Genomic DNA, 13,097 nt, shown 5'->3' on the forward strand with positions numbered 1-13,097 from the left:
CGAGAAAACGGCTGAATGCCAGTCCGTAGGGAATGGATCTCTAAGCATTATATAGAAGCACGAGACTCCAAGCACGAGGTAAGACCTCAATCCAACTCACCAAAACAGCTCCTGATGATTAATAGCCCTGCAAACAAAATGCCTGTGGCATCCACACATACGGTCCAAGGTAATATAAGCCCCCCTCATGTGAGACTCCCCTAGAATATCTCATCCATGTCTCTTAAGCTACTTTTGAATTATTTTTCTCCTTGATCACTTCGAGGTGAACACACAGGTGGAAGCAATAAATCATAGGATCCCTACAGTGCAGAAGGAGGCCATTTGGCCCATCGAGTCTGCACAATCCCACCCAGCCCCCGTAACCCCACACATTTACCTTGCTAATCCCCCTGGCACTAGAGTTAATTTAGCATGGCCAATCAACGTAACCTGCATATCTTTGGACTGTGGGAGAAAACCGGAGCACCCAGAGGAAACTTACGCAGACATGGGGAGAATGTGCAAACCGCACAGAGACAGTGACCCAAGGCCGGATTTGGACCCGGGTCCCTGTCACTGTAAGGGTGCAGTGCTAACCACTATGCCACCGTGCCATCACTCTCTTCATCTGGAACGGGGATTAAAATAGGGCTCAACTGTACTGATCTGAGACCCAGGATATCCAGCCTGAGATCTGCCGGGTGCCACTTGATTGCAACTCACTGAAAAAGGTTCTTTTTGCCAGTGATCCACCAATGGCGCGCTTCACCAACAATCTGTCCCGATTCCTCCATGCCAACACTATAGTTCAGAAAGCCCACCAAGGACCCTCTACTTCCTTAGGTGGCTAAGGAAATTTGGCACAGCCGCTACAACTGTCACCAAGTTTTAGCGATGCACCCTAGAAAGCATTCTTTCTGGATGTATCACAGCTTGGTATAGTTCCTGCTCTAAGACAGCAAGAAACTACAAAGGGACATGGAACGAAGCCCAGTCCATCACTCAAATCAGCCTCCTGTCCATTAACTCTGTCTACACTTCCCGCTGCCTCAGAAAAGCAGCCAGCATAATCAAGGATCCCACGCACCCTGGACACACTCACTTCTACTTTCTTCCGTCGGGAAAAGGGTACAAAAGTCTGAGGTCACCTATCAACTGACTCAAAAACAGCTTCTTCCTGCTGGCATCAGAACTTCGAAAGGACCTACTTTCTATTAAGTTGATCTTTCTTGACACCCTACCTATGAATATAACACTACACTCAGCACCCTTTCCTTTCCTTCTCCCCTATGTACTCTGAGAACGTTATGTTTTGACTGTATAGCGCGCAAGGAACAATACTTTTCACTGTATGTTAATACATGTAACAGTAATAGATCAAATCAGAGTGGAATATGAGAGTGAGAGATGGAGAATGAGAAAACAGACAGGCAGATATCGGGGGGGGTCGATTCTCCCAAAAAATTGTCAGTGTCGAATATGCGGGAAAACTCAAGTAATTCATGCTGTTTTCTTCAGTGGAAGTTCAGACTAAAATCTCCCACACTCTGTGCAAAGCAGAGGCCACTAGCGTGAATAACATTAGATTTCAGGAGGCAGGGCCTATTCAGGCTGGACAGGCTGGAACCAGCAGGCCTCTGTGCATGCGCAATGGCCCCAAAGTGTCAGTCTCTCATATACTGCCCAACGTCCCAGGGGGCATCGATTGCACCCTCTTCACTCCAGCGGGTCCGTCCTGCTAGTTTCCCGAAAGTGGGGAGCAATAGTAATCCCTGCTGGAGCGAAACAATCTGACAGAGTGCGAGATGCCACTGGGTCCAGAGAATTCAGTCCTCAGCCGCTAATAGCATTTAAATAGTGTGCTAAATACCATTGACACGCTGACCCTGTCTCCCAGCCTATTTCCAGCGCTGCGCAGACACCACCAGAAATCTGGGCCTGGAAGACAAAACGCTCACAGGAATCCTGCATATTGGCCGATGCGCGATTCTCCTGGCCGGTTGCACTAAATAATTAGCGCAGCAGGATGGGAGAAACAGCCCCACGGGAGTTAAGGTATTGGGAGTCAGGTGGAGTGCAGTGAGGGAATCAGCAAACATAAATACTGTAAAGACTCCATTCCAACTCATGATTCCCCCCCCCACTGCCCCCACCAATTAAATTCCAATTATAAAAAGATTATCTGCTCATCATCACATTGCTGTTCGTCAGAGTTGACTGTGAGATAATTGCCACATCTACATTGCAATGGTGGCTACACTTACTTCAGTGTCTGCAATATGTTTTGGGATGTCCTGTGATGATGAAAGCTGTGATATAAATGCAAATCGTTCTATCTTTAAATAGCCTCTCATGCCAATATTTTTAGAGCTTAAACACAAGAGTTCGAAATGAATAAAAAAAAATTCTTCTTTTAACAAAGAAATACCCTTCTGATTTCTCTCCTGGGGAATCTCTGGCTGGCACTGTGGCACAGTGGTTAGAACTGCTGCCTCACAGCGCCAGGGACCCAGGTTCAGTTCCCGGCTTGGGTCACTGTGTGGAGTTTGCATGTTCTCCCCGTCTCTACATTGGGTTTCCTCCGGGTGCTCTTGTTTCCTCCCACAGTTCAAAGATGTGCGGAGTAAGTAGATTGGCTATGCTAAATTGTCCATTAGTTTCAGGGGGACTAGCTTGGGTAAATATGTGGGGTTACAGGAATAGGGCCTGAGTGGGATTATGGTCAGTGCAGACTTGAAGGGCCGAATGGCCTCCTTCTGCATTGTAGGATTCTATGATTTTAAAAACACACTGGAAACAACATTGCATTTTTTGGTACAACTGAGCACTAATTGTCAGTTCTGGAGAGAAAACCAGGTATCACTCCAAATCTTGAGATTTGAAAGAAAGGGAAAGAGTGGGTGGGGTTTGTGTCGTCACTCTAGCGAGGAATCTGAGTGCCGCGAGCCTGCTCCACAAAGATGGGGCGCTGCTTTTAAAAGGGAGCCTCAGTCTCAAATGAGAAACAACAGCCCTAACCCCTTCCCCCATGATCACAAATAATAATGAGCACCTCTGCCCTCCCGATCATCCCCCGGATCCCCATTGCCCTCGGCATCCATCCCACCCTCACCGCCACAAACTGATGTGATCCTGCGTAAGAAGCTCTCCCTAGGATCCGCCCCGGCACGGGTCCCTGGCACAGGTTGGCACTTGTGGCGGGGACAGTGCCAGGAGGTAGGGCGCGGCCTGGTCATGCTCCTCTGCCCCGGGGGCTGTACTTACTTTGCGCCCTGGGAGGAATCCCCTCAACAGATTCACATCAGGGTGAACCTGTCGAGAATCTCACCGTCACATCGGCAAGGTATGAATGTTTAGCAAGGAGAGGGGAGAGTGTATAATACATTTAGTGAGGAGGGAATGGTTTGGCAAGGAGAGGGGGGAATGGATAATACATTTAGTGAGGGGTATTAATTTGGCAAGGAAGGGGGGGGTGGGGTGTACAGTTACATCTAACTCTATTGAAAATCTATTAAATGGGCTTGAACCTGATTACGTCACCGGCGAGAGGAGGGGAAAATCGGAGATCGTAATCTCGCTGGTGAGATTCGCGATTTCCGGTGTTCGACAGATTTTGAGCCCTCGCTGGCGATCTCACGCGTGCAGAGTCCAGGCTCAAGATCCTATCTTTGACCTTTCCTGAAAACACTGCCCAATGGAGAAAGGACAGGGAATGGGGCTAATTGGGTATCTCTTTCAGGCGGCAGGTATCGACACAATGAACCGTCCCATATTGTTTGATTCGATAATTTAAATACTGGCCAGCCAGCCTCGCCCTTGTCCCATGAATGAATTTAAAAAAATGATCCAACGAACTCTTTAGATTTCTCATAAAATGCCCCAAACATTTATTTCCATCAGTCATTACTCTTTGCATGAAGGAAGCATTAAAAGGAATGAGACGCTCAGCGAATCTCTGTTAGGTATGGGTGGTGGACTATTTTAGTAACATTGTCATCACCTGCTTTGATTAAATTACATCTGATGGATCGCAGCCCTTGTGGAAACATTGCGGAGCAGTGCAAAGAGATGTCATGCAGATAGGATTTCCTATAGGTAACAAATATAGTTGGTTAAAGCTCTGTAGCGTGGGCTCATTTGTTCAAACAGGGAGGATATGCTTGCTGTTCCTACCAAACATTCTGAACAATGTGATACTTAATGCTTCTGTTTGATCTGCCGTGTGAAACGCTGTGCAGTGACCTCTGTGATGTTGTGATCTGGTTTCATTTCCAATCAAAAATATCACAGCGAAACCTTGGGCCAACCACAGGGTAAATTTCCTGATCCCACACGAAAGGGGCAACGAGGTTATGGCACCGCCACTCTGATTCTTCAACCCTGCTCCGATAGAACGTTCTGTCCATTGTACCTGCAGAATCGGAGAATTTTCCATCATTGCGCTTTTAAAATCCTGCCTCAAAGCTTATCTGCCTTTCTTATTCATTCGTGGGACATGTGTGTTGCTGGCTGTCCAGCATTTATTGCCCATTCCTAGCTGCCTTTGAGAACAAAGAACAAAGGACAACACAGCATAGGAACAGACCCTTCGGTCAGTCAAGCCTGCGCCAATCATGTTGTCCTATCTAGACCAACTGCCTGTATCCCTCTATTCCCCGTCTGTTCACGTGTCTATCCAGATAAATCTTAAATGTCGCTACCTTGGCTGCCTCAACCGCCTCACTTGGCGGTGCATTCCAGGCCCCCATCCACCCTCTATGTAAAAAAACTTCCTCTGCACATCTCCACTGAACATTCCCCCACCCTCACCTTGAACTTGTGCCCTCTTGTAATTGTCTTTTCTGCCCTGGGACAAAGCTTCCAAATATTAGCGGTGGTGAGATGCCTTATTGAATCGCTGCAGTCCACATGCTGTGGGTTGACCCACAATGCCATGAGGGAGGGAATTCTGGGATTTTGACCCACCGACTGCAAAGGAACGGCGATATATGTCCAAGTGAGTGGCTTGGAGGATAACTTGCAGGTGGTGGTGTTCCCATTTATCTGCTGTCCTTGTCCTTCTAGATAAAAGTGGTTGTGGGTGTAGAAGTGCTGCCTAAGGATCTTTGGTAAATTTCTGCAGTGCATCTTGTAGATAGTATACACACTGCTGCTACTGATCGTCAGTGGTGGAGGGACTGGATGTTTGTGGACTGCCATCTTCTGAACAAACTATTGAATAAATCAAGGCCCTTTTCAGGTGAACATGAGAAAGCAATGCCTTAGTGGTCTTATCGCTAAATTATTAATCCAGAGACTCAGCTAATGTTTTGGGAACCTGGGTTCAAATCCCGCCACAGCAGATGGTGGAATTTGAATTCAATAAAAAATATCTGGAACTGGGAATCTATTAAGGACCATGTCAATTGTCAGGAAAACTTATCTGATTCACTAATATCCTTCAGGGAAGGAAATTTGCCATCCTTATCTGGTCTGGCCTACATGTGACTCCAGAGCCACAGCAATGTGGTTAACTCTCAACTGCCCTGAGGCAACTAGGGACACACAATAAATGCTGGCCAGCCAGCAATGCCCATGTCCCACGAATGAATTTTAAAAAAGGTGTTTAACAGGGCCTTACTGAGGTTACAAAACATTATCCGATGATGATGTATGAAATAATTTGCCATACATTAGAGAAGGTATTTAGTGGACAAAATTAGCCAGGCAGGGATTAGAGGGATGAGCTTCAATGGGAAGAATGACCTTTCCATGTGTTCTTAAATATTGGATGCGAGCCATCGCAAATTACACCAATTGACCTTGAATGATATTAAGGGAGGACATGCGGGGTACATTTCTTCCAGCATTCACCAGTCTTCATGAAAGGTAAAGGTGAGTTGACAAGAAGGAGCATCCCTCCCAATCAAATACCAACACTCAGTCAGAGTCGATTTTAATCGTCAGAGCCTGACGTTAATACGTTCAGAATGAGATTGACAGCTTCACTGTCCCATTACAGCTGCAATGCCTCTGGCTCCATTTTAATAAGAGATCAACTCACTGAGCGTCAAACGTGCCTACCTGATTCAGGCAGTGTCACCCTTCTTTAACGCCATATCATAATTAGAACTGCCTCTTTAGGTTGTAGATGATTGGAAGCTGCACAGCGCAGGACCTGGTCAGGACCATTGGCAATGGAGGAGAAGAATTGTCCAAGTAGGCAAACAAACAGAAGGCATAGTAGGGGATGGCACGGTGGCATAGTGGTTAGCACTGCTGCCTCACAATGTCAGGGACCCTGGTTCGATTCCCAGCTTGGGTCACTGTCTATGCGGAGTTTGCACGTTCTCCCCGTGCCTGCACGGGTTTCCTCCGGGTGCTCTGGTTTCCTCCCACAGTGCAAAAGATGTGTTGGTTAGGCGCATTGGCCACGCTAAATTCTCCTTCAGCGTACCCAAACAGGTGCTGGAATGCGGCAACTAGGGGATTTTCACAGTAACTTCATTGCAGTGTTAATGTCAGCCTTTCTGCGATACTAATACTTAAACTTTCTAGCATAGCGATCATAGCAATGGCAATAATTAGCACCAAAGTTCCCGGTAACAATGGCGCATTTGTTGTTGCCCACTGTGAGGCCATGGTGTCGGCATTGTAGACACCGGCCTAACAAAAATGCAGCTGCTGATCTGTTAATGCATGATAACTGAGAATAATGATGATAAGCTGAGTTGTATAATGATAATCACACAGGCTGGGTGGAGGGGGGTGGAGGGGGGTGGGGGGTGGGGGAAATGAACACAAGGTTGATCATTTCCATTATGGCAACTGGGCAACAACATCAAAGAATATGCAAATGAAAAGCAAAAGCGCTGATATCCCAGATCCAGCTCCGCAAAACCAGCCACCATTTAGTAAAAGCAAAAAATACTAAATCGCAACTGCCAGCATCACTTAGGGTCCAACCCCGGCCAGTTCTGAATATACCAATCTCTGCACCAAACATAGAAAGCAAACCTTTGCCAATATCCATAGCAACAGAATATTATCCTGCCCCGAGTCATCCGCGCTGCAGTTATATGTGGCCAGGTTTTGGCAAAAGCTATTTGTAGTAAAAGCCCCGAATGCTGACTGCCAAGAAGCTGAATATAAATCTCCAGCGTCGTAGCACAAGAGAGATGCAGGGAAGTATATGAAAGAAGCCTTGTATCGTCAGCCAAAGGCAATGTGAGTGCATGGAGCCTTAATCTTTTGCACATTATTCAGCATTGGCTTTTTTCACCTGCAATTCTATTGTTTCTCGCGTAAAAGGAACATAATTAGAAATCAATTCAAACACAGCAAAATCGGTCACGTACAAAAAGCAATGTCAGCTGCAGAGGTTTGAATGGGATTTTCTGTTTTGAATGAGATGCTGTCACTTCTGGTTGACGCCAATGTAGAAAGTGTGGCTATTATACTTAACCTGAAGGATAAAAACTGGGATTACGTCAACAGTGAATCCCTCAGTCCAGAATTAATTTCCTGCGCACAGTCAAAGCGTACAATTGCAAACACAAACAATATGTTCCATTTCTATTAAAATCATTGGATCCCCACACAGTGCAGAAGGAGGCCAGTCGGCCCATTGAGGGGTTTTTCATTCATTCGTGGTACATGGGTGTCGCTGGCTGGCCTACATTTATTGCCCATCCCTAGTTGCCTTTGGACGGCAGTTGAGAGTGAACCACATTGCTGTGGCTCTGGTAAGAATTTTTAAAAATTAAAAAGGGATGAAATTAGGAGGTTCATTAGGTAAGAGTAGGAGTACTGGCCATTCAATAACGTTTGTTATCAAGCTCGCTCTTTGAAAAATTTAATAACATTGCTTTAAAAATAGCAGTAGACTAATGATGATGATTTATTTTCCTTTGTCACATACCTCCACAAGACAATATCGTCTTTTTCTCACTTTGGGCAGCTCCATTAGTAGACACAGACATGTAAAATAAAGCAGCTGCTTAATCATAGCAACCACTGCTGGAGAGTTGGGCAAAAGGTCACACAGCAAATTGCTGGTTTAAGCAGAGTATCTGATGATGCTAATGAGTCAGAGCTTTACACACATTCATATTCAGTTCGCTTATCCAGCAATATAAAATCCCATTGGCAACAACAACCAGTGTACACATTAGCAGCACAATTTTACCACTTGCCATCAGCACACCCACTAATTCACTCACTAATTCATTGAAGATTAACTCACACTGCACCTCTATTGCAGTCGAAGGACTGACATAATCTCTTCCAGTTATTGTAGTTCAAGCACCAATTCATTTCATGAAACAAATTAAATTAAGATCTTCATTTTACAATTCGTGCAACCTGTACTTCATGTCACAAAGAAGGAAGTGACCTCCAGCAGTCGCTCCTGCAAAGAACATCTCGGCAAACATCCCGGCTCTTTACATGCTCAGTAAGTCTTATAACATTATAAGGTACAGTTATTCCCAGTGCAGCTGTACATACAGATGAATGTAGTTACAGAATGCTAATGCCAGCCTTGTTCACTCAAATTAGGAACTTCGTATTTCTCTGAAAGTGACCCACTGCTCATGGCAAAGCATTGCTAGCCCTTCAAAATGTTTACTGAAATGAAATGTGAAAGTGAAATGACCCTTCGAATTACAACAGCAATGTTGAACTTCCTGTGTCAACGCAGAGCCCTGTGAATGATTTTGTAGGAGCAATTTTAGGGAACTCTTGTCAGTTTTAACAGACAAGAGGTTATGTAAGATGCAGATCTGAAATATCCCATATACGCTATCTGGGCAATGCTACTTTGCCAGGATTGCAACTGCGTTAAATAACCCTCATGATTCTCTGCCATTCTCCTTGTGTTCTCTATTTAACCAGTGGAATTGTTCATGAACAAAGGTGGTACAGTGGTTAGCACTGCTGCCTCACAGCGCCAGGGACCCAGGCTCAATTCCAGTCTTGGATGACTGTCTGAGTGGAGCTTGCACGTCCTCGCCATGTCTGTGTGGGTTTCCTCTCTGGATTCCTCCCACATTCTATAGATGTGCAGATAAAAGATAAATTGCCACTAAGTGAGGGATTAGGAAGATTAGCAGAATAAATACATGTGATTATGGGGATAGGGCCCGGTGGGATGCTCTGTTGGAGGTTCGGTGCAGATGTGATGGGGCGAATGGCCTCATTCTGCATTGTAGGAATTCCAGAGATGACTTATTTATTTTGATGTGGAGATGCTGACGTTAGACTGGGGTGGGCACAGTGAGAAGTCTCACAACACCAGGTTAAAATCCAACAGGCTTGTTTGGAGTCACGAGCTTTCAGAGCTCTGCTCCTTCGTGAGATGAATGGACAATTGATCTTGAATGCAACACCTCAAATTGAAGATGTAGGATTTTAAACAAAGAAACTCACTATAATCGCAATGCAATGTAGAACAGAATTCAAAAAGACAATCTTGAGTAAGGATTTAACTTTAGCCAACAACCTTTCCACAGCATTTAAACACTATACGAATCTTCAACCCACGTTCTGAACTGCCTTCACTCCTAAAACAAATATCATTGCATCGTAACTGCACAGAAGATATATATCTAAGATCTGAACACACCAAGCAAGATTAAGCTCCTTAGCAAGACTTACTTTGGCCAGTTGCAGGACCAAGAAGGCGCCTCCTCCACCAGATTCCACAATGATGGCCACAAACTTGGGATTAACTGCACAGAAGGAGCTATCCCACGTCACTTTGGACACTCGGATGTCTTCATAACACTGGTCGGCTTTCATTGCCTGCCCAAAGACATGGCGAAACTTGCTCTGACGAACAACCCTGCGACTCATGGCTACAAGCAAAAAAAAGGCACAGCAAGGTTACTTTTGAAATGATTTTTGATTTTTTTTTAATAGTTTATACACATTTATCTTTTTCTTTCTATTTACGCCACAAATTTTGTTGGCGTTGCTCAGAAACTGACATTTCTTATGGTTAACCATTCAGAAAGAATCATAGAACCCCTTCAGTGCAGAATGAGGACATGAGAGGCCATGTTGCACCAACCACAATCCCACCCAGGCCCAATTCCCATAACCCCACATATTTACCCTGCTAATTCCCCTGACAATCTAGCATGGCCAATCAACTTAACCAGCACACCTTTCGGACTGTGGGAGGAAACCGGAGCACCCGGAGGAAACCCACGCAGACACGGGGAGAGTCTGCAAACTCCACACAGAAAGTGACCCAAGGCTGGAATTGAATCTGGGTCCCTGGCGCTGTGAGGCAGCGATGCCAACCACTGTGCCACCGTGCTGCCCCACAAAGGACTAAGGTGTAAATCTCTCTTGTCCTCTTTGGACCTTTGGCTATCATTTGGTGTAATTTTTCTCAAATCGCTTTGGTTGCTTAAAATTTCATCTGAAATAGCCCTTAGTACAGAATATGGCTCATCGATACTCACCTGTCAGAGCAGAGAAGCTTCTAGTTTCCCGTCAGAAATAGCATGGCTTAAGACTTTGAATAAAGAAGCGTAGAAAAGGAGATTATTTGGCCCATGAAGGTGCAATCTCTATCCCTTCACTACCTATAACACAGCACGACAGGGGATAAATCCACTGAGTGACTCCTGGAATGTACAACACACCTCATAGGCCCACAGGCCTTTCAGTCAATACAAATGTTGACAGAATTCTCATTTTGAATATTGCAAAATAGGTTTAAGCAAAGTGGCTAGCGTTGCTACCTCATAGCACCAGGGACCTGAGTTCAACTGAGGCCCTCGTCGCTGTCTATGTGGAGTTTGCACATTCTCCCCGTGTCTGTGTGGATTTCCTCCGGGTGCTCCGATTTCCTCCCACAGTCTCAAGATGTGTAGGTTAGGGCGATTAGTAGGGTAGACCTTAAGAGTGAATCATGCAGGGTTCATAGCTGGAGATAGATGTCATCAGGGACAGAGTTGCCACAACTTAAAAAAAAGAGAAACTCCTGTCCTATACAAAGCCCTCCTTCCCATGGAACTCCCCCTCCTGTACTCCATCACAGAACTCCAACCACCCTTAGACACAGAACCTCCCTGCGCACAACATCCCCTGGCACTGTACCAAGGGGCAATGCTGGGGGCAGCACTGGGGTACTGCCTGGGCATGAACCTCTGCCCACTGGTTGTCGTACCCACCTGTGTATCTCCAGCGGGTTCTGCTTGCCAGGTGCACATTGTGGAGGGACCTGTTGTGATTCACATTGTCAATGGAGGGAATGATGATTAGCGTAAAGGTTTAACAATGATATTTAAATCCCCACTTTCAAAGTCGGGATTCCTGTTATGTTTTCGACGGGACTGGGGGAAGGCAGGACAATTAAGTGGAGAAATTTTACTGCCATAAAAGCTGTTATGTGATTCCCACAGGATTTTCTGCCCCCTAAAAACCGGAGTGGAAAATGCCCGCTACATCCATTGCTTGGATTCAGAAAATCAATGAAAATAGTTAACGTCAAATTTAGATGAGCGGTGGAATCAGACAAGACAGCTCAGAATTTCAGAACTCTCTAAGTGTGGAGAATGATTAGGAAATTAATTTTATTACGAAGGATGATTTTTTATAGTGGTGACAAAAAAAGGGCAATATACACGGTATAAAAATGGTGTAAAAATAATCCTGAGAGTTTTAGCAGATTTGATGTGCAATAGGTTCAAAATCTGCAAGGTCACAATGAATAAAACCAATGGATATTTCAACTAAATAGTCCAAACAAAGCCAGGGAATGTTATGCTGAAACTGTGTAATGTTCTGGTTGTTTACATACAGCTTAAGGACATGTCCAAATCTGGTCATTGAGACGTGGGAGATATTGAAAAGGTGGTGAAAACAACCAAAGAGTAGACCATTCCAGTGATTTCAAATTGGGTTCATCCACTGTGAGATCAGTGTCATCTTGATGTCAAGGAAGCCATTTCCTCTTCATCTCTGGAATTAGCCTGAGTCCATGTTTTTCTTTAATTTATTCCATCCAATAAACCAAATTCAGATTGAGTCCAATTCATGATCCCCCATATGAGGAACAAGCCAAATCTAAGTTGAGAAGAGGAGACATTGCATTCCATCTTGGGCTCGATCAAATAAGATCTAAGCTGACAGGATGAGGCATTGTACTCCCTCCCAGGCTTGATCTGATGCTTCATCTTAGCCAACAGGCCCACATGGCTTTGAACAATTGCATCAGATGACACCTCAGTTTAACCTCATTGGTCACTCTGACCCTTTACTCCATCCTAATCTGGGCAAACCACCATCTCAACATCAGGGCACCCCAAGTGCCATGGACTGCTTGACCATGTGGTTTCACCCCTGCCAGGTAAGTAGATCAACCTGCCTGATCACTGACTCTCTCCTGCCAGGTCATGTTTGGGCCAAGACTGGACTGAGGCCTGGAGCTGATCAGTCTTCATCCAACACAGACATAGCATTGTTGAGTGGGTTATTCATGAGTAACAGCCACTTAATAGCACTGTTGCCAAACTCTCCTATCACTTTGCTGGTAATTGAAGTGGACAACTGAAAGGATAATTATTTGGGTTGTCTTTCACCTGTATTTTATTGCCTAGAGCAATATGATCAATTGTCAGGTAGATGCCATCATAGTGCAACAGCTGAGCTAATTCTGGAGTGTAGGCCTTCAGCACTGCAGCTGGGATTTTGCAGAGGTCCGTAGATTTAGCTGCTTCCCAGGGTCACAAAGATTGATGGAATTGGCTTTAGGTGAGAACTTTCACATCAGCAGTAGGGAAATCTTAAACACACCATTCCCCAACAGGGCTGTGCAAGCTGTTACCTACAAGAATGTTCAAGATTCAGAAATTTATCCACCTCTCAGATCAGCATATGAAGGGTTATGGAGAAAGTTCCAATTAATGGAGTTGAGGTAAATTTCAGCTGCGATCTAACTGAATGGTCAAGAAGGTTCGAATTCCAGAAAGGAGAGACTGAATCATATTCCTATATCCTCAGCAGAGACCAGTGTGACACTTATAATCAGGGAACCCCATGCTCTGTATTTAAACAGGGGTGGGCACAGTAAGAAGTTTCACAACACCAGGTTAAAGTCCAACAAGTTTATTTGGTAGCAC

General features: G+C 45.1%; 1 protein-coding gene across 2 annotated transcripts in view; it reads right to left on the minus strand.

Annotated features, from left to right (window-relative positions):
- The window catches only part of LOC145357522 (coronin-6-like), a 245,580-nt gene that overhangs the window by 162,214 nt on the left and 70,269 nt on the right, over positions 1 to 13,097 (minus strand). For both annotated transcript variants that reach the window (XM_080210953.1, XM_080210954.1), the window contains exon 2: positions 9,619 to 9,818. In XM_080210953.1, coding sequence (XP_080067079.1) covers positions 9,619 to 9,816 — 198 coding nt within the window. In that variant the 5' untranslated portion in view covers positions 9,817 to 9,818. The remainder of the gene's footprint in view (positions 1 to 9,618; positions 9,819 to 13,097) is intronic.

This window comes from Carcharhinus amblyrhynchos, chromosome 23, assembly GCF_965287045.1.
Source record: "Carcharhinus amblyrhynchos chromosome 23, sCarAmb.v2.hapA, whole genome shotgun sequence".
In the NCBI taxonomy this organism is placed as follows: Eukaryota; Metazoa; Chordata; class Chondrichthyes; order Carcharhiniformes; family Carcharhinidae; genus Carcharhinus; species Carcharhinus amblyrhynchos.